General features: G+C 39.2%; 1 protein-coding gene across 1 annotated transcript in view; it reads right to left on the bottom strand.

The window, feature by feature from the left end:
- Positions 1 to 566: 566 nt before the first annotated feature.
- The window catches only part of trip12 (thyroid hormone receptor interactor 12), a 118,546-nt gene continuing 92,253 nt past the window's right edge, over positions 567 to 26,859 (bottom strand). The window contains exons 30-43 of the mRNA XM_055646499.1: positions 25,433 to 25,632; positions 24,347 to 24,474; positions 23,500 to 23,651; positions 20,672 to 20,814; positions 19,699 to 19,855; positions 18,484 to 18,582; positions 18,245 to 18,359; positions 17,447 to 17,601; positions 15,120 to 15,284; positions 13,678 to 13,842; positions 12,039 to 12,152; positions 9,540 to 9,634; positions 3,048 to 3,151; positions 567 to 1,980 (exon numbers count right to left, since the gene is read on the bottom strand). Of these exons, the coding sequence (XP_055502474.1) occupies positions 1,784 to 1,980; positions 3,048 to 3,151; positions 9,540 to 9,634; positions 12,039 to 12,152; positions 13,678 to 13,842; positions 15,120 to 15,284; positions 17,447 to 17,601; positions 18,245 to 18,359; positions 18,484 to 18,582; positions 19,699 to 19,855; positions 20,672 to 20,814; positions 23,500 to 23,651; positions 24,347 to 24,474; positions 25,433 to 25,632 (1,989 nt within the window). The 3' untranslated portion in view covers positions 567 to 1,783. The remainder of the gene's footprint in view (positions 1,981 to 3,047; positions 3,152 to 9,539; positions 9,635 to 12,038; positions 12,153 to 13,677; positions 13,843 to 15,119; positions 15,285 to 17,446; positions 17,602 to 18,244; positions 18,360 to 18,483; positions 18,583 to 19,698; positions 19,856 to 20,671; positions 20,815 to 23,499; positions 23,652 to 24,346; positions 24,475 to 25,432; positions 25,633 to 26,859) is intronic.

Here is a 26,859-nt window from a genome sequence, read left to right as displayed (position 1 = left end):
CAAGCATACCAAAACGTTTTGGGGGGTTTTTTTGGGGGGGGGGGGAAGAAATTGAAAGTTATGCTCAAATGACTTCAAATCTTGTTCTTGCCATCTTTATGATTCCCTTGTACAGAATTGTATTTTGGAAACGGAAATTCAAACTAATTTTTGAGCGTCATAATAAAGTGACCAGGAGTTAGAGGCAGACAGAGAGTGAAGGTCAGCAAAGTAGTTATTAAACCAGACCACGTTAATTTTGGTTATTTATTAATGGATATAATTTACTTCTTTCCCAAATTCGACCAACTTCTCCCAGTCAGATCCCTCAAAAAAAAATCAAATCTCCACACTAATGAAGGATAGAATTTTTACACATTTGTTTTTGTTTTTTTTAAAACATAAAATGAGGGCCACTGAAGGCAATAGTCCTCCAAGCATTACAACCACATCAAATAGTTCCACCTTTATTTACTCAAACTCCCATCACAATTTTTTTTTAATTTTTTTTTTTTTTTTTAGACACTTTGGCACTATCCCTGAATTAGAAATGTTTGGTTGCTGAATACAAAATAATTATACAAAAACTGAGTCAAACATTTTATTTATTTATGTTCAGGTAAAAACATTAACCTGATGAAGTAGTTATTGCAGATTTCAGAAACCAGCACATGAACAGTTGGACAGAGCATTGTTTACAGGGTGCACTATCCTTATCAAACCAAGAGAGCTCAACTATTACTTTTGTTCAAAGCTAGCAGTGCAAAAACAATTAAGTGAACTACAACAAGGTAAATTAAACAAGATAAAGCAACTGTCCAACTATAACAGCAAGTGGAACTTTTCTTTTAAAGTTTTACACCCTTAAATAACAGACTAACCAGCTTGACATTGGTTTAAACTACCGAATTTAAGGGGGTTAAAAAGAAAAAGTTTCCTCAGTATTGTTGAGAATTGTTGCCTGAAATCATTCTGTAAACAATTCTAGTGTGTGATTAAAGGCTTCTGCCAACAGTCCTATTGTTTCACAATAAAACTATGGGCAAGTACTAGAATCTGAATATTGTAAAGAGGAATAAATTTTAGACTATGATACAATTGAGGGCGATGTCGGTTAAGTAAAGCTTAAATCTTCAAGCTCCCACCTTAACCTATGGTTGCATCGTGGGGTTAGGAAACATCACACACAAAAGCAGAACCCTATGTTACATCACACAAGTGCAGATGAGTTAAACAGAAAAAGACAAACCAGATGAAGGAGAGGGCGAAGATTGACAAGAAAAATGCAAATGACACTAACCAGAGGTTAAATTATTTTATGCAAGGTATAAGCGAGTCATTTCTGTATGTTTGTACATATTAATCTTTGGAAACAAAAAAAAAAAATCACCAGAAATGTAAGCTCCAGATGGATATACACACCAATATCAAACTGCACAGTGACATTTTATTGTTCCGTCATCCTGGAAGATAAACATCCCATTCTTTTGAATTTGAATACCACACAGCAAAAAAGCGATTTAAAAACTGCACCCAAATAATTGTTAAATTAACAAGAATTTCTTTATGAATTTATTTGTTTAAATCTTGCATTAACTTTGGGGTCTTTTTCAATTTCAGTCCGTAGGGGCTATTTTAATAAATATACCATCCATGTCTTTTTGTTGAAGAATTGTAGCATACCAAGCCATTTCTACAACAGGTACGCTGTACACATTGCCTTGATGCAGTGATATACTTAGAAAATAAATCATGATTTTTGTCATTTGTTGTAACAGGCAGCTTGAAGATTCAGATGCTGTGATCAGGAGAGATGGAACGACTGCTGCCCTTCTCTGGCAGCTATTAAAAGTTTTTCACGCATTATGTCGATACTGGAGTAATCTGGCAACTTGAGATAATTAACACAGGTCATTACAGAGGGTAAGAAATCATCAGGGTTTTCGGTAGACTCAAAGGTCTTGCGGACAATGGTCAGTGGAGGGTTCAAACTCCGAAACCCTGCAAACAAAAATCCAAAAATTTAAGTTTCAACAGAGCAAACTTAAATCTACCGTGAATCTGACAGAATGGTAAATTTAAGGTTTAAGCTATGCTCCAAAATAAAACATGGATATAGACTTAATTGTTTTTTCACACACAAATACATCCAAGTGGCAGTAATTCTTTATACTAAGTACAACCTTTTAGGATTATTAATGTCATATGTCCCAAGTTACAGCAAAAAGCTTTGTTTTACATGCTTCCAATTAAATCAGAAAATATTGTACATAACAAGCTAATCTAGAGTGCAATAGGTGGAAGGGTACTTTCCAATGGGTGATTTGCTTTTTCCCATTCCAGATAATTTGGCTAAGTCAAAAAGAGGAATTTTTTTTTTAATAAAGTCTGAGGATGGATCTGGCTGTATCGATCAGGATGAGAGGGTGAGGAATAGAATCTTTACACATGCAGCATGCCTCTGCTGCCAAAAGATAACATTTTGCTTAGTATTGAGCACTTTGCCCGTCAGAAATGGTCCAATTTCACTACAAAGTCTTGCACGGTGTTTTCAGCAGCAAGTGCCATTTCACAAATGGAATAGTAATCCAAAGCTGTGTTTGTTAACTAAAGGAGTTTATCGATTCAGGAGGCATTGGAAGAATGGGAATTTTAAAATTAAGCCAAAGCAGGAAGGGGTGTTGATGCAAGGGTGCAGGCAAAGTTTTGGATGAGCTCATGTCTATAGTTTGGGAGCAAGGTCAGTATTGTGTGCTTTGCTTTAATCAAGTCTAGAAATGACAAATGCACAGATACAGCATACAAGATTGTGGCATCATGGAGGCAGAGATAGACAGTGATGGGGCCTCAAGGCTCACGTGAATATCAAAGGAATATGTCGGACCTCTGTATTGACCAGGGAAACTGCAGTAAAGAATTACATGCCTTCATTTTCTGAAGGCATTGGGAAATTTGCTCCAAGCAATAAGACAAGGTGAGAATTTTACTTACAAAGTTTACAACTATTACACCTCAATGTTTATTCCAAATGGAAACCACAACCCTGGAAGTGTTAAAAGCAAGCTTACCTCCTACAGGAAGCCGGGGACTTCCAGTTACAAATTGAAGAAATAGTCTTTGTTGCTCACCATCAAAACTACTGAGTATTTCAAAGAGAAACTTCACTGCACGGCTGCGATTTAAAAAAGACAACATGGATTAAATTGAAGTAGACTTTTCACTATGCCCTCTCCAGAAATAACTAGAGACAAGAGTTGCTCAGTACAATCACACAGCACTAATTTATACAGTTTCAGCACTGTTAAACCCAATCAACCCATGAATCAACTCTTAAGAAAAAGTTTTAAGAGTTACAAACTTCAGTTATTTTTATATACCATGGCATCTATTGCAAACGGTGACTGGGAAGAATAAACCAGTTGTAGTTCTTTGAATATCAAGGCTTTTGTTGGTTCATAACAAGATAGAAGCCAGCAGGCTTCATCTGCAAATCTAAACATCAAACGTTTCACACCATTTTTAGGAACAACCTCAATGCTGCACGCAAAATAAAGACCAATTAGCTTAAACACAGGGTATCAAGAAAATTAACAGGACACTTCTATCAACGATATACCCCCAAAAAGTCAAGTAATTGGAATCTGTGTAGCATAGGGTCAAAGGGAGTCATGAGCAACTTTACCAAGTTCCTTTGCTGTCGTAACAGATTAGGTAGAAAGTGGTGATGCCATGGGTATATTTGGCTTTCCTTGAACGGGACAGTTACTAATCCAAGTAGTTGGCTTATGACTCAAGTTAAGGTACGAAGTTGGAGGTTAAATAACAGAATGAATTTCAATTTGGCTACAAAAATAGCATGGAAATAGGCCTGACATCACACCGAGTCAGCATTGACCTTCAAAAACCTAACTACACAAACAATTCTTATTCACCTGCCGTTCCCATCATCTTCAAACATCTCAGAGGCAATATCTCAGAGGCCAATTTATCTATCAAATTGCTTGTCTTTGGGAGGCCAATTTATCTCAGAGGCCAATTTATCTATCAAATTGCTTGTCTTTGGGATATGGCATGGATCTAGAGCAAATGCATAAAACCCACAGTCAAAGGAAGAACTTGAGACCCACTAAAGTCAGGAGTGCTTCCAGACGATTGGAAAACTACAAATATTACTCTGCTGTTCAAGAAGAAAGTGAGGCAGAAGAATGGAAACTTATATGGTTATAGGCCAGTTAGCCTGAATTCAGTGGTTGGTAAGACTATTGAGTCTATTATAAAGAGGTTTCTGCCTACTTAGAAGAGCACAATAATAGGCTGAAGTCAGCATATTTTTGTGAAAGGGAGATAGACTGAGTGATACAGTGGAAACAGGCCCTTCAGCGGAAACAGTCCCTTCAGCCTAACTTGCCCACACCGGTTAACATGCCCCAGCTACACTAGTCGCACCTGCCTGTACCTGGTCCATATCCTTCCAAACCTGTCCCATCCATGTCCAACTAGTTTTTAAACAATGAGATAGTCCCAACTCCAACTACCTCTGGCAGCTTGCGCCATATACCCACACTCTGTGAAAAAGATCTTGCCTAACGGACTTGTTGGAATTCTTTGAGAAAGTAAATAGTAGGATAGACAAAAGAGAGTCAATGGATGTGTTTTACCTAGATTTTTAGAAGGCATTTGATAAGGTGCCACACGTGAGGTTGCTAAAGATGATGGGAGCCCAAGGTATCAGAGGGAAGATTCTAGCATGGATAGCAGGTTGGCTGGATGGCAGAAGGCAAAGAGTGGCAATAAAGGGGGGCTATTTGGCTGTTGTTGACCAGCGGTATTCCACAGCGTTTTGTGCTAGGGCCACTACTCTTCACGGTATATATCAATGATTTGGATGTGGGAATTGAAGGCTTTATAATAATAATAATAACTTTATTTGTTAAGCACCTTAAAAACAACCAAAGCTGACCAAAGTGCTGTACAGAAAAAAGAAAACAAGCAAGACATCATAAAACAGGCAGAACAACAGAACATACAACTAACACAAGGCGCATAAATTACATACAAAAATCCAAACAATAAATTAAAAAAAACAAAAAAACATAAAACACAAGTACGAACAACGCAGCAAAACCAAGCAAATAAAGTTAATAAACAATTCAACACCTCACTGTGGCCATGGAGAATAGATAGGTAGTGTAAAAACAGCTAGAGAAGGGGCAACGTGCAGAGGCAATTCATACAATCTCGAAGCCGACTTGGAGCAAGTCTTTTGGGGAGAGTGATCGTCTGACCTGAGAGAGCGGGAGGGCGGATAAGGGTGAATACAATAGGTGGACGGGGCAAGACCACTTAGCAGTTTAAAAGTAAATAAAGAATTTTGGAATAGATAGGCAATAAGAGGCCAAAAGTAGAAACATGATCATGCTTTCGTAAAGAGGAACAGCTGCAGACCATCTGGAACGGGCGATGGAGGACCGACTAACCCCCAGAACATGCATTGCAGGTACAAAGGGTGGATTGGTGCTGCCTTGACAAAATCGGCTTTATTTTTGCCAGCTGCCTCAATGGAAAAAACCAGATTTAATTACCTGCAGTCAAATCTAAGCTCAGGGTCCACTTTAATCCCCAGGGTAGTAAGATATGCAGACAAGAGCCTAGATGGGGGGGGCAGAGGTGCCAGTATACCTTATTGTCATCATTAAATTTTAAAAAGAGGACTAGATTCACAAAAACAAGGCCCGATGTACACCCCCTTTTTCCAGAGGCACATAAAGCTGACAAGCATAAAAGTGGAATGAAATCCCGTGCTTCCTAGGATAAGCAAATAGAGTCAAGAACTGAGCCCTGTGGGATCACACGTGGCTGAGGAGGATACAGAGTCCCCAAGGCTCACAAAAAGTACCCCCAAGTTCCCTGAACCACTCCAGGCTATGCCCCTGATACCCCCCGCTCTGCAAATTTCATGATCCACTGTTCAAAGGCAGCTGCATGTGGCATCTAAAAGCACTAGGACGAACAGTACCTTCATAAGTAGCACTGGTCATTAAAAACCGATCAAAAGGGCCGATTGTGCTGTGCCGGGACTTAAAAACTGTGTCAAAGGCGGACTGGAAAACCTCCAAAACGTCATGTTCCTCCAAAAAGGCCATCAATTGCCTGTGCACGATCCTCTCTAGGACTTTTGATAAAAAAGCAGTTTGAGATAGGCCTGAAATTCCAAGAACTGCAGGGTCAAGAGCAGGTTTCTTAATCAGGGGTTGTGCTACTGCATGTTTTAAAAAGCGCAGGAACAACACCCGAGGACAAACTGCTATTAACGACAGCGATAACAGATGGTCCTACAGTGGGCAACACCTCCTTAAACAGCCGAGAGGAACAGCATCATTCGGAGAACCTGAGGGCTTTGAACGACCACCAACAATCTCATGCAAAAAAGGAGAGAGACACCGGCTTAAAATGATCAAATACAGCCATGCATGGAACAGATACCGAGGGGTCATAAGCAGATGGTGGGATTAGAGCTCTAATCATAGCGACCTTATCAACAAAAAAGCGGAGGAAGTTCTCACACACAGCAGGGGACGCCTCCATACAGACTGCCTGCGGGGCATTAAGAACTGTGTTAATGGTGTTAAACAAAACACGAGGGCTGCGGCAGTCAGAGAGGATAATACCTGAGAAATGTTTCCTCTTAGCAGCTTTCACAACTTTCTGATAATGACACCAACTCTCCCTCAACATTTGAAATGACACCTGCAGTTTGTCTTTCTTCCACTTCCGCTCAGCTCTACGACACTCGCGCCTGACAGCACGAGTCGTGTCATTCATCCAGGGCTCAAATTTAGTTTTAGGCTGCCTGAACTTCAATGGAGCCACAGTGTCCAAAACAGTCTGGCAGGTGGAGTGAAGCCATGAGCTAAGCTCCTCTGTATCACACACAGACTCAGGAACGATGGAGTTCAGAGCAAAAGCAGCCGAGAACTGAACAGCAGTGGAGGGGCTAACAACACGACAGTGCCGAGCAGGAGCGCGAGGTCGAACTGCAGTAGGTGCAATAATAACCTCAAATAACACAGGCATATGGTCGGAAAACACGGCATCACAAATCACTAGATTAGAAACGGGCAAACCGTATGATAGAACAAGATCGAGTGTGTGACCATGCTCTTGTGTGGGCCCGGACACAGATTGTACAAGACTAAATGAATCAATGAGATTCAAAAAGTCCTTTGCCATAGGCTTTTCAGGACAACACACGTGAACATTAAAATCCCCTACAATAAGTACACGGTCATATCTAGGCATGATTTCAGCCAGGAAAATAGAAAAGTCATTTAAAAAGTCCTTATTATACTTTGGAGGCCGATAGACCAGAGCACACAACACTGTGTTAGAGCCAACCAGCTCAAACAAACTTAATTCAAAACTTGCTAAAGAGGATGAAAGCAATAGCTGTTTACATTTAAAATGACTCCTAAAGACAGTAGCTAGTCCTCCACCTCTGCCCGACGTCCGCGGGGAGTTAAGATAGCAGCAATCAAGGGGTAACATCTCAGCAAAAGCGCTGGACTCACCAACACCCAGCCATGTCTCAGTTACACAGAGGAGATCTAACCCTCTGGATTCAAAAAAATCTTTCAAAATAAAAGTCTTGTTCACCAGCGACCTAGCGTTCACCAGGGCAATCTTGACAGGAACAGGCTGGTCCACGGCGTCCGATGTCAGGGGAGCCCGGCACAAGGGCCGCAAGTTGAGGAGATTTAAAACCACGCCTGCGGGGTCGAGGAGAGGAGGGGCCACACAAGGGCCAGGAGCAGCAGTTCTTCCGGGCCAACGACGGCAGGCAGAATAAGCAGCAGCCACTCAGGAAGACGCAGGTAAACTCGTCCACGACAAGCCTTCGTCGAGGAAGAACCCTAAGAGAACGACCAGTCCCACTCCAGGAAGACGCAGAAGTGGGTGTAACGTACCGCGGCCACCACCATCAAGTCCACCTGAACCAAGTAAACCTTTTGCGATCATAAGCAGGTAGTGTAGAGAAAGCAGGGAGTCTACAGAAGGACTTGGACAAGTGGGGAGAGTGGGCTGAGAAGTGGCGGATGGAATACAAAGTGTGCAGTTATGAATTTTGGTAGTAGGAATAAAGGCGTAGACTATTTTCTAAAAGGGGAGATAATTCAGAAATCAGAGGTACAAAGGGATTGGTGCAAGATTCCCAAAAAGTTAATTTGCAAGTCAAATTGGTAGTAAGGAAGGAGAATGCAATGCTAGTATTTATTTCAAGAGGACTAGATTACAAAAACAAGGATGTAATACTGAGACAATAGGTGCAGGAGTAAGCAATTCAAGCTGTGATCGTGGCTGATATCCACAATCAGTACCCCGTTCCTGCCTTCTCCCGATATCCCCCGACTCTGCTGTCTTTAAGAGCTCTACCTAACGAATACTTCATAAGGCACTGGTCAGACTGCATTTGGAGCATTGTGAGCAGTTTTGAGCCTCATATCCGATGAAGGATATGCTGGCGTTGAAGACGGACAGAGGAGGTTTTCGAGAATGATCCCAGGGGTGATTGGATTAACATATGATGAGCATTTGAAGGCACTGCAACTTGTAAAGATTAGATAAAAATAAGGGAAATAGACAAGCTTCCACATAACAGAAACCATAACCAGCACAAAAATGCAAGATATTTAATAATAAACGCAATGTGGAATTTAAGAGTCTTTTTTAATCCTGAAAATGTGGTTACAATTTGCTGACGTAGTGAAGAGCATTGAATAACTTGTTGCTGTTGTTGTGCTAAGGGGCTGGGAAGCAGCTCCTCTGGATCTTAAAATCTGCCACATACCTGGACTGAATGTTCGTTACTATACTGCAAATACAGGCTAAATCAAAAACTGAAAATGGAAACTACTAGGGATAACAATGTAGTCCAAAACGCTCCCCAATGTGTTTTCTATTAAACATGAATAAGAGGCAACTTAGCAGGGTTTTTCTGAGCATTTGACCATAGGTTTAAACAAATTCCAGAGCAATGACAAATGCACTCGTTTTCTTGGGCTCCTTGGCTTAAATTCTTTAATGAGGCACTGAATCACTATATTCCCAAATGGCTCCAGAGGTGGTAGTTGAGACTTTAACCAGATCTTCCAGAGCTATAGCAGATGGCAGGGGCAACCGCTGAGAATTTTAGGTGAAACTTTAAAGGATTAGGTGAATCTTAAAGGATTGGACAGGCTAGATGCAGGAAAAATGTTCCCGATGTTGGGGGAGTCCAGAACCCGGGGTCACAGTTTAAGAATAAGGGGTAGGCCATTTAGGACTGAGATGAGGAAATACTTTTTCACCCAGACAGAGGTGAATCTGTGGAATTATCTGCCACAGAAGGCAGTGGTGGCCAATTCACTGGATCTTTTCAAGAGAGAGTTAGATTTAGCCCTTAGGAATCAAGGGATATGGAGAAAAAGCAGGAACGGCCATGATCAGCCATGATCATATAGAATGGCGGTGCTGGCTAGCCGAATGGACTACTCCTGCACCAATTTTTAAATGTTTCTATTTACCTGTCATGATTATATCCATGATCTGGTCTGCAACACTCCATCAAAGTTTTCACATCCCATGCTTCAGACTTGCTGCCGCAGAGCAGTTGATCCAACTACAGGTCAAATAAGGAGAATGTCACACAATGCAAGGATAAACTTCAAGTTAATTAAAAACAATTAAATGCTTTATTGAACTTGTTGATAATTTCTGCTCACGGATGCTCACACCTGCACTCAGCTAGGCAAGGGCTGACTTTAATCTCAGCGTGACACCATAGGTTCTCGAGGATGGCCAGAATACAGGAAACCAGAGTTCACCAATTTGATTTACAAGTGCCAAAACTCAGATAATCACACAGAATGCATTAAGGATTTTTTAATTTTTTAAATCACCGGTCCACTAAGCAGAATGACGGTGGGTTTCAAGAGACTAACAAATAGACTCTCCCAAAATGGCATGGACTAGGGTCACAGAGATGTACAGCACAGAAGCGGCCTTTTGGCCCACCTTGTCCATGCCGCCCATGTTGGCATACCAGGCAGGCCTCATTTCCATGTATCTGTCCAAACGTCTTAAAAATTATAATTGCATTGTATCCTCTTCTAAAGTTCCCTTTTACAGATACAGACCATCTCCAGAGTGGAATAAAGTTGCTCCTGAGATCCCTCTTAAATCTCTCCCCTTTCACCTAATGCCTAATGCCCTTCAGTTTTAGAATCCTCTTCACTGGAAGACGATGTGATCATTATATCCTTGCTCCTCACCATCTTGTGCACATCAATAAGGTCACCTCTCAGCCTCCTATGCTCCAAGGAAAAAACACCAACCTATCCAACCTCCCCTATAATTCAAGCCGAGACAACATCCTGGTGAATCTCTCCTGCAGCCTTTCCACCTTCATGTCATCTTTCCTTTGCTGGGCGACCAGAACAGCAAGTATTCCAAGTGTCTCACCAACAACTTGTAGAGCTGCATGATATACCAACGTTTGTACTCAATACCCTTTGCAATGAAGGCAAGTATGTGCCAAATTCCTCCACTATACTGTTCACCTGACACCACTTTTAGGGAAGCGTGCACCTTTACTCTCAGATATCTCTGCTCTGCAGCACTCCAGGGTTCTTAAATGTGTTCCTAGCATTTTCCTTTACCTGACCTGCCGGCTCCATTTTATGTCCTCTATTGCTTCGCTATGTATATCTCCTCATGTTGACGAACCATAGCGTCAACCTCTCGTGAACCTAAATGCATAAGCCTTGCCCTTCACCTTCACGGGAACGTGCTGCCATCAGCTATTGCTAATTCAAAAAAGCCTTCTACTCGCTAGTCTCCTTCTTACCTGCAAACACTCTCCCAATTAACCACTGCCAATTCCCTAATGCCTCAAATCAACCTTGCTCCAATATAGGACCTTAACATGTGGGCTAGTTAAATCATTCTGTATAACGACCTCAAAACTGATATGATTATGGTCACTTTTCATGAAAACACAACAACTATTTTCTTTAAGAAAGAACTGCAGATGCTGGAAAAATCTAAGGTAGACAAAAATGCTGGAGAAACTCAGCAGGAGAAGCAGCATCCATGAAGCGAAGGAATAGGTGACGTTTCTGGTCGAGACCCTTCTTCAGACGAAGAAGGGTCTCGACCCGAAATGTCACCTTCGCTCCATAGATGCTGCCTCACCCGTTGAGTTTCTCCAGCATTTTTGTCTACCAACTATTTTCTTTTGTGAGATAAAAATCTTCATACAGATGTTTGTTAAATGAGATATAAACGAGGTGCCCATAAGTCAATAAAATGCAGATTTTTGGAGTTAGTCAGGAAAACTGCATCAGTAAAGGGAAAAATTAGATTTTGTACATTCAGTTCTTGTGACTCATGTACCTATCAGATTCACACAAATAGTTAGAAGCATAGCAAGTAACAGAATTAATCACTGGATCCAGTTTCCTTCAAGTGGATTTATCACTTTAAGGAATCTGTATATCAATAATGCTAATCTAGCAGCACCTAATCTTTCAGGATCACTTGGACATTGGATCAAGCAGAGCCATAATAAGTTTGTATAACAATGAATCATGTCACTGAAAATGACACGGATTTTTAAACTTTTTTTTTTACTATCTATTTACTATTATATCTAACATAAAAAATGAATTGCAAATACATAATCATATTGACATGACCAATTTCAAAAATAATTCAGCTCCATTTTTCAAACAGCAGTCCAATGCTTTCACATGCAAGAATTTACTGTACAACCTTCAAGATAAATTATATTTTCCAACTATGGTTTCCAACTTAGCTGGCTTTGAATCAAAATAATGTAGACAAAATAAATTAATATTTACAACATGTAACATTCCAACATTGCATGTTTTTAGCATACAAAGAAAGATCAATTCACAGCTTTTCAGTGCATAAAAATAAACTTTGGCATTCACGAAAATCATGACAGGAACTGCTGTTTATTGTATGCATCTATTTAAAATGGTTCCAGGTGCGGTGCTTACCTCCTCTGGGTAAAAATACTGTAAGTGATGGAGTGGAAAAACAGACTCGAAGCCATCTCGAAAAGATTCAAACTGCTTGGAAACACCTTCATTCAGGGTCCAGTAAACCACAAGCTATAGAGATTGAACACAACATCAGTGTTGCCGTTACACAACAGAATACAATAATGAATAACCTTTAATGTGAAGACAAATTACAGAAGCATGACCAAATATAAATATGACAAAGTAAGAGAGACCTCAAAGACAGGTAACAAATGATTTGGTCCAAACTTTAAAGAAAATTAAGGGAAAGAAAGGGAGGTGGAGGCATTTCTTGAATGTTGGGGCAAGATGTCGGCAGAGGGTGAGAACGCGAAACAAAAGGTGAATAAATAGCACAAAAGATGAAGAGTGTCAGGAATCACTGTGGGTCAGGAAGCAAAAGGGTGATGGGTAAACAGTTTATTTACAGTGGCAATCAAATTCAAAATTAGAATGAAATGTGCAAATGTAGTAGTCTGGGAAAATTAGGAGAAGGTTTTGCAGATGATTGGGAAGAACTGATCATTTTTTAAATTGGGGGCCTGAAATTGTGGAGAACAGTTATCAGAATGTTACTTTGTCGATGTAAGGAAGAGGTTAAGTTAAACATCAGAGTAAAGGGCCTGTCCCACTTTACGAGGTAATTCACAAATTCTCCCGAGTTTTCCTCTTGATTCAAACTCACAGAATATTCGTAACGGGTCCGTAGATTTATCGTAAACCAGCCATAGGTACTCGGGGCATCCTCCCGACTATTTTTTTACTCGTGGACATTTTTTATCAGGCTGGAAAAAACGTCCCGACTTGATGCCCCGAGTACCTACGGCTGGCATAAAGAGCCGCTACGATATATCTACAGACCCGTTACGAACATTCTGCGAGTTTGAATCAAGGGGAAAACTCGGGAGAATTCATGAATAACTCAGGAGAATTTGTGAATTACCTCATAAAAGTGGGACAGGCCCTTTAGTGCAACGAATGAGCTAGAAATGTAAATATCATAGGAACAATCAGCTAATTTTATCTGGAAAGGTAAGGTAAAGATCAATAAATAAATAACTGCTTCTGGAATGAGATTCCATTGCTCCATCTGAAGATAACACTACCAGCTCTAAAGTGTTGGAAGCTATGAAAAAAACCCACTTTTGATACAAATGACAGGTAGGACCAGATAACCTTAATGCAAATAGCTTTACAATAAAATAACACTAAATGAGAAGAACATTATGGGTCACCAACTTCAATTTGCTAATGACAAATCAGGGGATGGCAGTCAATTAATGCTATACTGTGCTAAAATGTGGGAACAAATGTCACAATGAATGCTGTCCAATTGGTACCAGCAGGAAATTAGATACTGACGCAATTGGACATAAATTTATATCTGAGATCTTGAATAAAATGGGAAAGGGAAGACGACAGTTATCGGTAAAGTGTTTACATCATTCTCCTTAAATCACAAAAAGATTTTACACTTGAGAATTTATCTCATGTCTGTATACCCGAGGAAATCATTCACTTCACAGCCATATTTTGGCAGTGCATTCTCCACATGAAAAAATCCTTTGCTTTACCATAGAAAATATTTTAAACATTTGGAAATTGATGTGCATACCCTCAGATAGTCTTCCAAATTATGTATGGTGACAACTGCGTCCTTCCCTCCTTTCTTCAGTTCAACATTAGCATACCCAGGTAGTGTGAAATCCAAGCCTAGTTCTTCCACAGAGCAGCCATTCATGTTTAGGCTTTCCAGAGCTTGCTGAAGACATTCTTTGCTCTGTGGAAAAAATTCAGATTGACAATATTAAACTTTAACTTTTGAACACCCATCCTTGTTATTCTTAGTTAGACACAAACCGCTGGAGTAACTCAGCGGGTCTGGAGAAAAAAAAAGGTGACGTTTCGTGTCGAGATGATTCATCAGACATTCATTACTTAACTTTCTCCTATGAACAAAGCACCTCACAAATCTCACACTTGAAACACTTTTTTTTGCACTACTTCACGTTGCACTACAATCTTTGCATTATTCTGCAGTTTTGTGTACTTTGTTGTATCTTTTATTTCTGCGTACTGTTTGACTATGAGCTTTATGCCAGCAAGAAATTTCATTGCATCCGTTATATGACAATAAACTAATCTGAAACTAAATATAGAAGGCTCGAAAAGAAAGGTTCTGGTACATTTAGCAACGACAAATAAAATTAGCTCAACACTTTCCACCCCACCAGCAAAGCAGTTACTGGTAACAGCATAGTATGCATTTTTAGTCATGTGCAAACATGTGCACTACTTTAAATGGTTATCAGCTACGTGTACAAATCACTCAGCACATATTAACACAATGTGTGTGCCTGACCGATTCCATTATATATCTATAGCGACTTACATCTCGGAATTGCCTCAGCTGCCGCACCAAAATATCTTATACTGCTAATTCAGAAAATTAAATTCCCTGGTGTGAACTGAAAAATGCTTATGGAAAAATGAAGGTAGTCTATGCACAATGTAAAAACGAAAGGCATTAATGAAAAGTTAATTTATTAGTGAGATTCAACAAATAAAATGACAAAAAACCTCTAATATTTAATTTGTACATCTAATATCAATGAATTAAACCAGAACTGTCCATTTTCTTCAGTTACATTATTTCATAATAGAACAGCAAATTTAAATTCAGCTTAGATGCAGCGCGGAAACAAACACTTCGACCCACTGAGTCTGCGCCAACCAGCTATCCCCGTACACTAACACTATCCTACATACACTCGGGACAATTTACAATTAAACCAAGCCAATTAACCTACAAACCTGTATATCTTCGCAATGTGGGAGGAAACCAGAGATCCCAGAGAAAACCCACAGTAACAGGGAGAACATTCAAACTCTGTACAGACAGCACCCATAGTCAGAATCAAACCCAGGTCTTTACCACTGTTTACCAGCAACTACTGGTGCGCCACCTTGTTGCCCAAAGTGAATTGAACAAAGTAAATTCTTCAAATGTTAAAGGGTGCAGAACAAAATGGCAGGTCCAGCAGGTTTCATTCTTACCTGCGATCGATCTTGTTCCAATTTCTTTTTTTGTTTTATGATGTCCTCAAGGTGACAAATTGATTTTGCTACTACTGGATCAATGTTGAAAAGGTCATGGGAGCAAAGGGAATTTTCCTGTCGGAGCATCCACTTGTAAAATGATAAGCCGAGGGGCAAATCTAACTGTTCAGACCAGGAGAGAGAAATAAACTCAGTTCTCAGCAATAATCAGAACGTGCAGAAAACCATTCTTAATATACCACTATTTTTTAAGGTTCTGAATGTTATGTATTACAGTCAGAAATATATACATCTGTAGCCTGTGTAGTACGTAATAATAATAATAATAAGCATTATAAACCCCAAATATGTTTTTAAAATTAAATGTAAAAAAGAATTTACTATCATTTCAACAACTACAACTGAAATATAATTTGAAAAATAACCAATATTTTAAATATCTTCAAATTTGTGATTATCTGAAAAAACACACAAAAGACTATCATAATATGCCTTCCGACTTATTGGATGAAGCAATGAAGACCAAGGCGGAATCAGCTAATTTAATATCGTACCTATATAATATCATTTTAAACATAGAAATACCCACAACAGATGGAATTAGAAAAGATTGGGAACAAGAATTAGCTATAAAAAATCTCAAAAGAGACCTGGGATAATCATTTACTACAGGTGCATAAATGTTCAATCAACGTACGACATACGCTCATCCAATTTAAAACATTACATAGATTATATTATTCAAAAACTAAATTAAATAAAATCTTCCCTAATGTTTCACCAATCTGTGATAAATGCCTGTGTCAAGAAGCTACCATAGCGCACTCTTTTGTTTTTTGTACAAAAATCCAAAAATTCTGGTATGAAATATTTGATATTTTTTCAAAATTGATCAAAATAAAACTGGTACCAAAACCAGAATGGATTATCTTCGGAATATCGGAAGGTAACCCTGAATTAAACGCGTTTCAGAAGAATTTATTTAATTATGGGCTAATAATGGGAAAAAAAAGCTTATACTTAAATTCTGGAAAAATGCGCCGACAACCAACAATAAAAATGTGGATATCAAATATGTTTGAAACATTACATCTGGAAGAGATGAGATTCCTCCTAGCAGGTAAAGCAGACCAATTCCAAAAGACGTGGTCTATGTTTCTGGACCTATTACAAGTATGAGGTGCAATAGTAATTAAAAAAAAAAACAAATATATAAATAAGTGGTATCAGGACCTGGTAATGGGAGGTAAAACAACAAAAACAGACTTGGTTGGTAGTCCCCTTTCTGTGGAGTTTAATGTTATAATAGAGCGATTGTTTCTATTTTCTCTTTCTTTCTTTTCTAGGGTCTATTTTCTCACTTTACTTCCTTCTCTAACTTCTTTCCTAAGGGGCTTTCTTTTCCCAACACTCTTGCACTTCACGACTCTCTTGCACTTTCTTTACTTTCCTTACTTCTACCTTTTTCTTAAAGCTCAAAAAAAATGAAGCGGTACAAAAAATGTATTAAGATATATGTGTTGTGTAGGATTGTAATTTACCGTACTTCTAATTAAAAAAAAAAAAAAAAAAAAAAAAAAAAAAAAAAAAAAAAAAAATTAAATGTCAAGATGCCAGGAACAAAAATATGGATCAGCACAAACCTTAGCTGTGTGTAAACATGCTGAACCGTGCTTCTCAGTATTTCTATCATACAATGCAATTAATACAGCTTTGTTCTTAAGTTTGGAGCAGATTTTTGAAAAATAAGCAGTTTGTATAGTTCAAGTGGATTCATCTGTATTGAGCAAGCATTTGCATACCAAGGAATTGTGACTGGAGATACATTTCCAAAAATGTATCTACATTCAAATACTAGGGTCTGCGCAGATTTCATTGGAGACCCACTAATTTAGAGAAAAGTGGTTGATATAGATGTTATGGATCGACCTTTATTTGAGCTAAAGACTGAAGTTTATATAGTGTTATATATCTTCAGTAGGGATTCAAATTATATTCCTTTTAGTCCATTCATTAATTTAAGGTAGTTCTTGGCTGGCAATCATTAAAGCAACATTTCCAATGTCTTAAAATCTTCTTACTGGATTTCTGTTGCATCTGAATTCACTTGGACTAACATTGAAATCTCAGTTTGGACGTTGTTACTGAAAGGTTTCAGGTCATTCATTATTTATGCCATAATTAGAATCTAATTATCTTGCCCAATTATTCAACAAGTCTTCAGATGGAACATAAATTAGGACATTTTCACTGATATTAACATATTAAAACTAAACATCAATTTTTGGCAGATGAATCATGTGAAGGTAACAAAAGAAGCATACCAGTCGAAAATCCATGATTGCTTTGGCCAAGAACTTGCCAAGAAATCGCAACTTCATTTTTACTTTGGCGACATATGCTGGTTTTGTGTTTCTTCCAAAAGGAACAGGGAAGAGGCCACGGGGATTATGGACATATTTGGTCCCTTCTTGGATGCCTAGAGACACAATTAAGTTAGTTAACGCACAAGTCATTTGTCTTTTTTCAAAATATTTAAATTATTTGTTTGTAACAGTGCAACAAATTCTTGAAAGAAATTCAAAGGGAGCCACAAGGATTCACTAAAGAAGTAAAGATTAGAGAACGTCCTAGCTAAAAGTCCCCATTCATTAGGTCTTTTCATTTGCAGAACTACATCATATCAGCTGGCTACATCATCCAAAAGCTGAAAAAAAGGTTCTGTAACATGGGGATATAAATGTTGAGTAGACAAAAGATTTAAAAAAGAGTATTTTCCGGGAAAAATAATAAAAATACTAAACAGTGATTGGGGAGCTTCAAAAAGCAGAGAGGCCTGGTTAGCCTGCTGCATTATCTGTAAAAAGCTAGTCTGCAATTGATGCAAGGAATATGAAAACTAATATTATTGTTCACTGACATGGAAACCAAATACAAATGTTGGTGATTATGCTTCCGTTACATTGAACATTGTCATTTTATCTGGACAATATATACAACACTTCATTGAGTTCATTAATAAATGTGAAGTTTCAATAATTTATGCATTAAAATATGACTGAGTTACATTTTTAAAACATCATCACATACATATGAAAATAAAAGTTGAGATTTACATGTACCTTTAGGGTGCGACAGTGAAACTTCATCCCCCCGCCACAGACCGAGATCAGCTCTCTGCAGTTCCTGAGATACAAGTGCATAGAATTCCAATGTCGGACCCAGACCTGTGCCAACCTAGAAAGCATTAAATGGTTAGTTTTATGTGAAGCTCATCCCAGCTGTCGACATGATTCAAGTATATGACCACAGCAAATTCTGAAAGGGAAATTACATTTGAAACAGGAAACATTGTGCTTACTTCATTTTCATACTGTATCTCCAGCATTGCCCTGGAGCTCCCCAAATCCTGCATCACCGATTCTGCTTGTTTCAATAGCTCTTCCCGGTTCACTGTGCGCTACGTGGGGGAAACAAAATAAAACAGTTGGAACAGAATAACCTGCATAAACCCATTTCCAAAAGGTTATCCCACATTAAATTGCTCTTAACTTTCAAGGCTTGGATAGTTGGCTGGAGTACACACCAACTCCAGGAGTATCTCCATAATTTCCACCCCCCATCAACGCAGCTCAATGCTTGAATGGACTTAATGGACATATTGCAGCTGAGGCCATCCTTATCCTGAACCAGGTCTTTATATGTAGAGTTCAATGCATGGCTATTAAGACTAAGAATCACTACAGATGCCCCACTAAATTGAGGACAACTCATTAGAGCCAATTTTAAATTGTTTTTTTTGTTTTTAAAGCTAACCAAAAAGTTCAAATTGACTTAAAAAATATGTTTGGATTTGAAGTCAACTCGTCTAGCCAACCAGGCAACCATAATCCTAGATAGGTTAGATGGTGCCACTCAAATGCCTTTCAAGTAAAGCGTGAAGTTTTGATAAATTCATCACGGTGGGACAACAATTAAGGCAGCATCACCAACAACAATGCAATACAAAAGAGCCACAAAACAATAATAAGATGTTTCTTTCAGAGTGTGTGCCAATATGGTGAAATAGTGTTAATTAGTATTGCCATAAATATCTCAAGGGTTTAATGAGATCTGTATTTGGTGCTTACTACTTTACCAAACGCCTACAATTCACCTTACAGTAGTTGCCTAAATGCCTTAATGAAAGGCAAAATGTTATGAAATGTAGAAATTACATTTCTTACACATATTCTTTTGCAAAATGTGTGTAGAATGTTCATTAATATTCTCGCCCAGATGTCATTGTGCCATTTTCCCTCCCCTGACACAGCAGAAAAACAGTCATTAGTTCCCAGTTAGCCTTAACATTGTTTTGCTTCCAACTAAGTTTCTGATCTTTTGGCACTTCCATAGATCAGTGAAACAGTCTTCGGTGTTGGGTTAGCCTGTATAGTTTTTCAGTTCTACAACAGCAATATTTACATTTTCTCAGACTACTGTTGAAAACTACAGCAACATTGCCAATATCTTGATCACAACAGGAAATTAGATGATACGTACCCACATTACAGTTAGTAACATGTAAAATACTCACCTTTTTCCTATCCAAACGAGGAGCAACCCTGCTATCCTGGGAATCTGACTGGTTGATTTCTGGATTAGTGTCCAGTAATCTCTGCATGGCTCGATCACGATCAAATGCAGTCACATAAAACAGCATTTGCCGAGTGTCAAATGGGAAAAAGAATGGGCTTGAAGGAGAAAACAAAATTGATTGGTAACCCATTTAGGCACTTACAGAATAATTACAATAAATCCATGCTTCATCTTTATTACCACAAGATGCTTATATTTAAGACATTAACTACAACTTTGAAAAGTTGAACACTATTTTAGTAGATTATTTGTTTTCTTAAAATAAAAATGTCAACAAGTTGGTAACTGATTTAGGAATCCAATATATCAATCTAGCCATATATTTCATTGGAAATTGGTGCCCTACATGTACCGTGAAGTCCTTCAATTATCCGTGGACTGCATTAGTCACCCATGATATATGCAATGAAAGGGATCTGTGATTCTCTGCACCCCCCCCCGCAAAGTCAAATGCAAAGCGGTTTCAAGGAGTATTCCGGAAAATCGCCATTATGAAAGTCCAAAATTAATGAACTTCGCACAGAATTCCCCATGTGTAACTTCAGGTAACCAACACATCAATTTCAACTTATCTTTGGAGAAAATCACTCTTAGCCAGTTTGATAAACAAGGACACCCAAACACCGACATTTTAAATCAGGTAGGGATGAAAAAAGGAGCTTCAGGGTAATATAATCAGGCAGATACTATTTGTTTTTAATCAAAAAATGCTGTCCAGGGTATGCTATTTTTTTTTTCTCAATAATTTTGTTTGGTACATTGAACATTTTTAATGTTATATAATTTTCCAACACAAAAATATGGCATGGGTATAGATTAGATTATTTTAACTAGAAAAAAAAACCTCCTTGCACAATGAATATAATTAATCTTATGTAGTCAGAAGAAAAAGCAGCAATTTCATATCATACCAGGTCCTTCCCAACTCTGTCAACCATGTTGGTATGTTTCCTGTCATAATAACCAAAGGATCTTGAAGCTGGCGGTTAGCCTTTGCTGTCAATTTGCTATTGATCAATTCGTTCGTGGGAATAATCTCTTTACAAACTGCATTCTGTAAGAAACGTATTTGAGAAGACATTTTGACAAATGAAATCCAAATGTATTTAATTAAATGTCTAGTTTATATCATCAATTTACGTTTGAGCTGCAAGGAGCAAGATGATTTACCAATTGGACTCATAGAATCTTACGAGCACGATAATATGCCCTGCGAACCAACTTGCCCATGCTGACCAATATGCAAATTGACACTAGTCCCACCTGGCTGCGTTTTGCCCATACCTTTCAAAACCTTTCCCATCTATGTACCTGTCCAAATGTCTTTTAACTGTTGTTATAGTACAGGCCTCAACTACCTTCTCTGGCAGCCTGTTGCATATACCCCTCAGGTTTTTGTTAAATCTTTCCCCTTTCACTTTAAAGCTATGGCCTCTGGTTCACAATTCCCATATTCTGGGAGAAAAAGACTATGCTTTTACTCAATCTATTCCTTTCATGATTTTCGACACCTCTTTAAGATCACGTGTTCAACAAAGTTGCCGCATTGGGAACATTAGATGCAGTAGGTACGGTTAGAGGTGGTGCACATTAATCGGTCCCTCACCTGGTAGGACTGCTGCAGTCCCTGGATGGAGGAGAGGGAGGAGGTACAGGGACTGGTGGTATATCTCCTGCGGTTGCTAGTAAATGTGCCTGGGGAGGGGATGGTTTGTTGGGATGTGTGAACAGAGGAGTTGCAGAGGGAGTGGTCTCAGCGAAAGGTGGAATGGAATGGTGATGGGAAGATGCGACTAGAGGGAAAATCACATTTGCAAATGCCAGTGAATGATGCGTTGGATGCGGAGGCTGGTGGGGTGAAAGGTGAGGAACAAGAGAACTCTATCCATGTTCCAGCGGGGGGGGGGGGGGGGGGGGGTGAAGAACAGGTGCTTGATACCTATACTCTGGGTAAGACTGTGCCTCTAACCTATTTATTCCTCTCATGATCTCTATAAGATAATCCCTCGTTGTCCTGCACGCCAAAGGATAAAGTCCTAGCCTGCCCAAACTCTCCATGTTGGTCACGCCCTCAAGATCCGGCAACACCCTTGCAAACCTTCCCTGCACTCTTTCCAGTTGAACAACGTCTTTCCTATAGCAGCGTCGCCAAAACTGACCACAATACTCCAGATCTGGCCTCACCAACATCTTGTAAAGCTGTAACATTACGTGCCAACTTCTATACTCAATATTCTGACTAATGAAGGCCTTCTTGACCAACCCATCTGCTTGTGACATCACTTTCAAGGAACCTGCACTCCTGCTCCACAACATTCTCCGGAGGCCACCCATTCACTGAGTAGGTCCTGCCCTGGTTTGACTCCCCAAAATGCAACAACTCACTAATCAGCATTAAATTCTTAACCATTCATTAGCCCACATGCTCAGCAGGCCAAGATCCCACTGTAGTTTTTGATAACCATCTTCACTCCTATACCACCCCTCGGCCTTCGGGCTCCTCCTCCTTTTTCATTTCCTCTCCCCGCCCTCACCCCCCATCAGTCTGAAGAAGGGTTTTGGTCCGAAACGTTGCTAATTTCCATCGCTCCATAGATGCTGCTGCACCCGTTGAATTTCTCCCGCATTTGTGTACCTTCACTCCTATGATACCACCCTTCTTTAGTCATCAGCACACTTACTAATCATGCCCTGCACATTATCAGCCAATTATTGATATAAACCACAAACAGCAATGGGCCCAGTACTGATCTCTGAGGCACCTTATCAAATGCCTTGCCATAAAGACGACAACTACAGCTTTGCCCTCATACTTTTGTTACTTCAAAAGACTCAGATTCATAAGACACAATCTCCCATGTACAAAATCATGCCAGCTTTCCCTAATCAGTCCATCTAGTCAAATCCATATACATCCTATCCTTCAAAATGCTCAAGTAACTTGCTTCGCATAGATGTTAGGTTCACTGGGTCTATAGCTCCCAGGCTTCTCCTTTAATAGAAGCACAACATGAACCACCCTCCATTCCGCCAGCATCTCACCCCTGTCTAATGATGATTCTTATCTCAACCAGGCCTCCAGCAATTTTTTCTCTTGTTTCCCAGTGTCCTGCATTTAGTGCATAATTTATAACATACATTTTTGAATCATTGTTTTGAGCAGTCTACTCAAACTTGAAACAGCCTTTGTGAATGATCACACCATTCAGCACAGAGGTCTGGATGTGCTCCGTTATTTGCTTGGCTCTAGACATTTTATGGCTCTGGATAAGACCATTTAACTAAAACAAAAGCAGTATAACTACATTCCTCACAAGGTGAAATATTATTGAGTCTGGATGAAGTAATGATTAGAACATTTCTGTTTCTCTCCACAGATGTGAATCAACTTGCTGAGTTTTCAGTAACTATTTTTTATAACAACTAATGTACAAGGAAAACTAATGCTAATTTCAGAGTAAGTGAACATTCAAACTCGCAAATGTAAGTAGATTTTTACTCCAATCATAGAAACATAGAAATTAGGTGCAGGAGTAGGCCATTCGGCCCTTCGAGCCTGCACCGCCATTCAATATGATCATGGCTGATCATCCAACTCAGTATCCCGTACCTGCCTTCTCTCCATACCCTCTGATCCCCTTAGCCACAAGGGCAACATCTAACTCCCTCTTAAATATAGCTCCTCTTAAATATAGCTCACTCCTGCCATCCATGTTGATTGATACTATGTGGTACTCACATTATACAAGTAATACCAGTATCTACTGATAGCGTGAAGGACTCTCAGAAGCAAAATTACATCCAGTGATGGGTCTTCAAATGTTATACCATCTGGAGGAATTGAAATCATGTAGGTTTCCAAAGGATTTCCCACTGCAGGACACACACCATCTAGGTGTAAAAAAAGTTACATCATTTAACTTAAACCTGGACATAAATGAAGACATTTTTCTCACTGAATATCTCATTGCATACAATTACAGAACTGTAAACATGCTTCTATTTATGTAACAGAAGGAAAATGTTCAAATTATTAATCCTTGGGCGTCTTGCTAAATGTTTTTTCTGAAGTTTGAAGAAATGCAAAGACAGTGAAGGCTACTTTCACCCTACTATAGTGCTCACTATCTCCAGTTGTTCCTTGAAAGAGGAAGACATTTCATTTTCATTTTGATGTAACTGATGGGAGGAAATGTGCTATTCTAGAATGAAATACGAAAATATTGGATAATTACAGCAAAATATTTAGTTCTTAAAGGGGGGAAAAAAAAAAAAAAATCAGAACCTGGTTAATGGGGCACATTGCCCACACAGCATAAACTGGTGGAAGACATCAAACTAGATAGCAGGAGGTCCAATTTTAAACCAAGGGCTTAGGCCAACATGTTCTGCTGAACTGTATTTTTATTCATTACTTAAAGCGCCTTTTCTTTTGAATTTACACAAAACGCAAAAGGTGCATTTAAATCAATGATGAACCTAAATAAATTCTTCACCACAGCAAAACATAGGTTAATTGAGAAGTACATCAAATGCTTAGATGCTCAAGATTCATGCCATTTTGAAATTATGTCCCAAATGCTCACCATGCCACAGCTCGTCATGTTTCCTTGCGTTTCTGGGCGAGGTTTTTGTAGGTGCAGACTGAGCTCTTCCTCGCTTCCCACCAACTGTATCCTTATTTCCTTCTTCCTCTTCTCTAACAGGTTTGTACCTATTTATGAAATTGAACAATACTTTCAGCCATTTCAGAGAATTTGGACCACCATTTATGGCAATTAAAGCAGCACAGGTGAATGTCATGAGAACAGTGGTCCTACACTAGACAAAATACACGAGCCTGCGTGAGACTTAATAATTCATTTAAGTTTATTGGATGACCAAATTCAGTATGGATGACAAGCAGCATCAGATTATAATGAACAAGGTTATTATATTTCATTGAAGATAGACAAAGTGCTGGAGTAATTCGGGTCAGGACTATTTATCCATGTCCTCCAGAGATGTTGCCTGCCCAGCTGAGTAACTCCAGCACTTTTCTTGCAAACCAGCATATGCAGTTTTGTGCCTACAAGCTATTCAAATATGGATGAACATGTAATACACTACCCAAAAAAATATTACAGGCAATGAAACTGAAGCAACGGAAAATGCTCGAATACTCAGGTCACAGTATCTGTTAAGGCAAAGCTTTCTCTGTGCAGAAACTGCCTAACTTACTATCTGCAGAACTTTGTGCAACCTAACAAATCTATTTTGCTGGAATCATAATACACCAAGTCATTGCCGCACTACTCTGCATCTCACAGAATTAATTATATCCTTCATTAATGATCGTTGCTCCAGTAATCAGCTACGACAATCAAGGATTCACCCCACTCAGACATCAGCAATGTTTGTATCATCCAGATTTACTAATCTCCACTCTCCTACTTCCTTTGCCCTCCCCACCTCCCCCTACTTGTCTATGTTTTCAACATAAGTTAGACAGTACAGAATCGCAATAAAAAAGGGCACACGAGTGCTGGAGTAACTTAGTGGGTCAAGCAGTATTCCTGAAATACATGGATAGTTGATGCTGCGGGTCAAGAACCTTCAGACTCAAAGGCCATAGGCAGTGCAGATTATTGTAACGAACCGCATTGCGTACAATGAGTGCATCTACTACATACCATATCGTGTGGGTTTTCGTCCATATTCCTGCCCGTCCTAATGGATTACTCTCGTCATCAGTAGATTCTCTTTCCTCATCAGCTTGCACACTGAACTGCCTGACAGCTTGGTAAACAGTCATGTTATAAGGCAACAAATGATCTCCTATGTAAAACTGCAGTCTGTGCCTTACACTCCCCGAATTCAAGAACTGGGCAGCCTAGGAGAAAAAGGGCAATATTTTAGTATATAATTCCTTATTAGTTGCTATTTCAAGTGGTCTTAACAATAAAAATCCTTGCACGCAACATTTGGTCGAGTTCGAAATGTAATTAGATAAAAGTTTTGAAAAAATAATCTGTTTAGCATTGGGCATTCAGATGAGTGCTGAAATTAGTTGTAACTGGGATGAGGATATTGTACATGTGAAATTCTAATGGTTTAGAAATTACTATGCACAAGATCCCAATCCCAGCTGCTACTAACCACGAGAAAATCTTCCATGCAATTGGATTAAAGAATCCTGTATATTGAGCTGCATGTTTTTGGGATAGATAATGGGAGCCCAGATTTTAATTGCAATAGGGCTCAACTGGGGGGGGGGGGGGGGGGGGGGGGGGGCTTGTTGCACACATCCAGGGATCCATGAAGGCAACAAAAGAAATGCATAAGGTAGCATTCATTGGTGAGGTAGTAAAAAGGAATTATGAAACAGCAAGTTATGGTCCAACATCATAAAATATTTGTAGGAAAGAACTGCAGATGCTGGTTTAAATCGAAGGTAGACACAAAATGCTGAAGTAACTCATTCCTTGTCTCCAGAGATGCTGCCTGTCCCATTGAGTTACTACAGCATTTTGAGGACACTAATATGTTGCCGGGGATGGAGACTTTAACTAAGAGACTGGAAAGGCTGGATGTGATTTATTTTGGATGGAGGAAGTTGGGGAGGAAAGGGAAATCTCACTCAAGTCAACAATATTAGAAAAAGGAAGGAGTAAATAGTGGTTAACTTTCCTCCTTGACATGGGTGTCTACTACCAGAGGGCACAGGATTACGTTTAGAGTAGTATCAAAAGGTATCCAATCGTCATGGTGGGCTGAAGAGCTTATACCTGTGGTGCAAGATGCAATGAATATGTATTTATTTATTTTAAACGTCCTCCTCTTGTTGGGTGTATCCAGGACAAGGGGACATGACTAGGCCAAGTGAGAGAGGCAAGGAAACACTTTATTAACTAGTGACAGAAGAGCAAAACTTCCTAGTTGGCAGACGCTTGTTCAATTATTCCAGAACTATTCACTAGTCAAGGGTATTGTAAATTCCAGATAGATGCTTAGCATAGAGTATCGCTGTAAGTTATAATTTCATTGCTTGGTCTGGGACATGTGACAATAAAACACAACTCTCAACTTGACTTGATTATTTCTCCCCTTTTACATCGGA

Source organism: Leucoraja erinacea, chromosome 14 (assembly GCF_028641065.1).
Source record: "Leucoraja erinacea ecotype New England chromosome 14, Leri_hhj_1, whole genome shotgun sequence".
Taxonomy (NCBI): Eukaryota; Metazoa; Chordata; class Chondrichthyes; order Rajiformes; family Rajidae; genus Leucoraja; species Leucoraja erinaceus.
The sequence above is the reverse complement of the archived record's forward strand: the minus strand, read 5'-3'. Positions and strand labels throughout refer to the sequence as shown.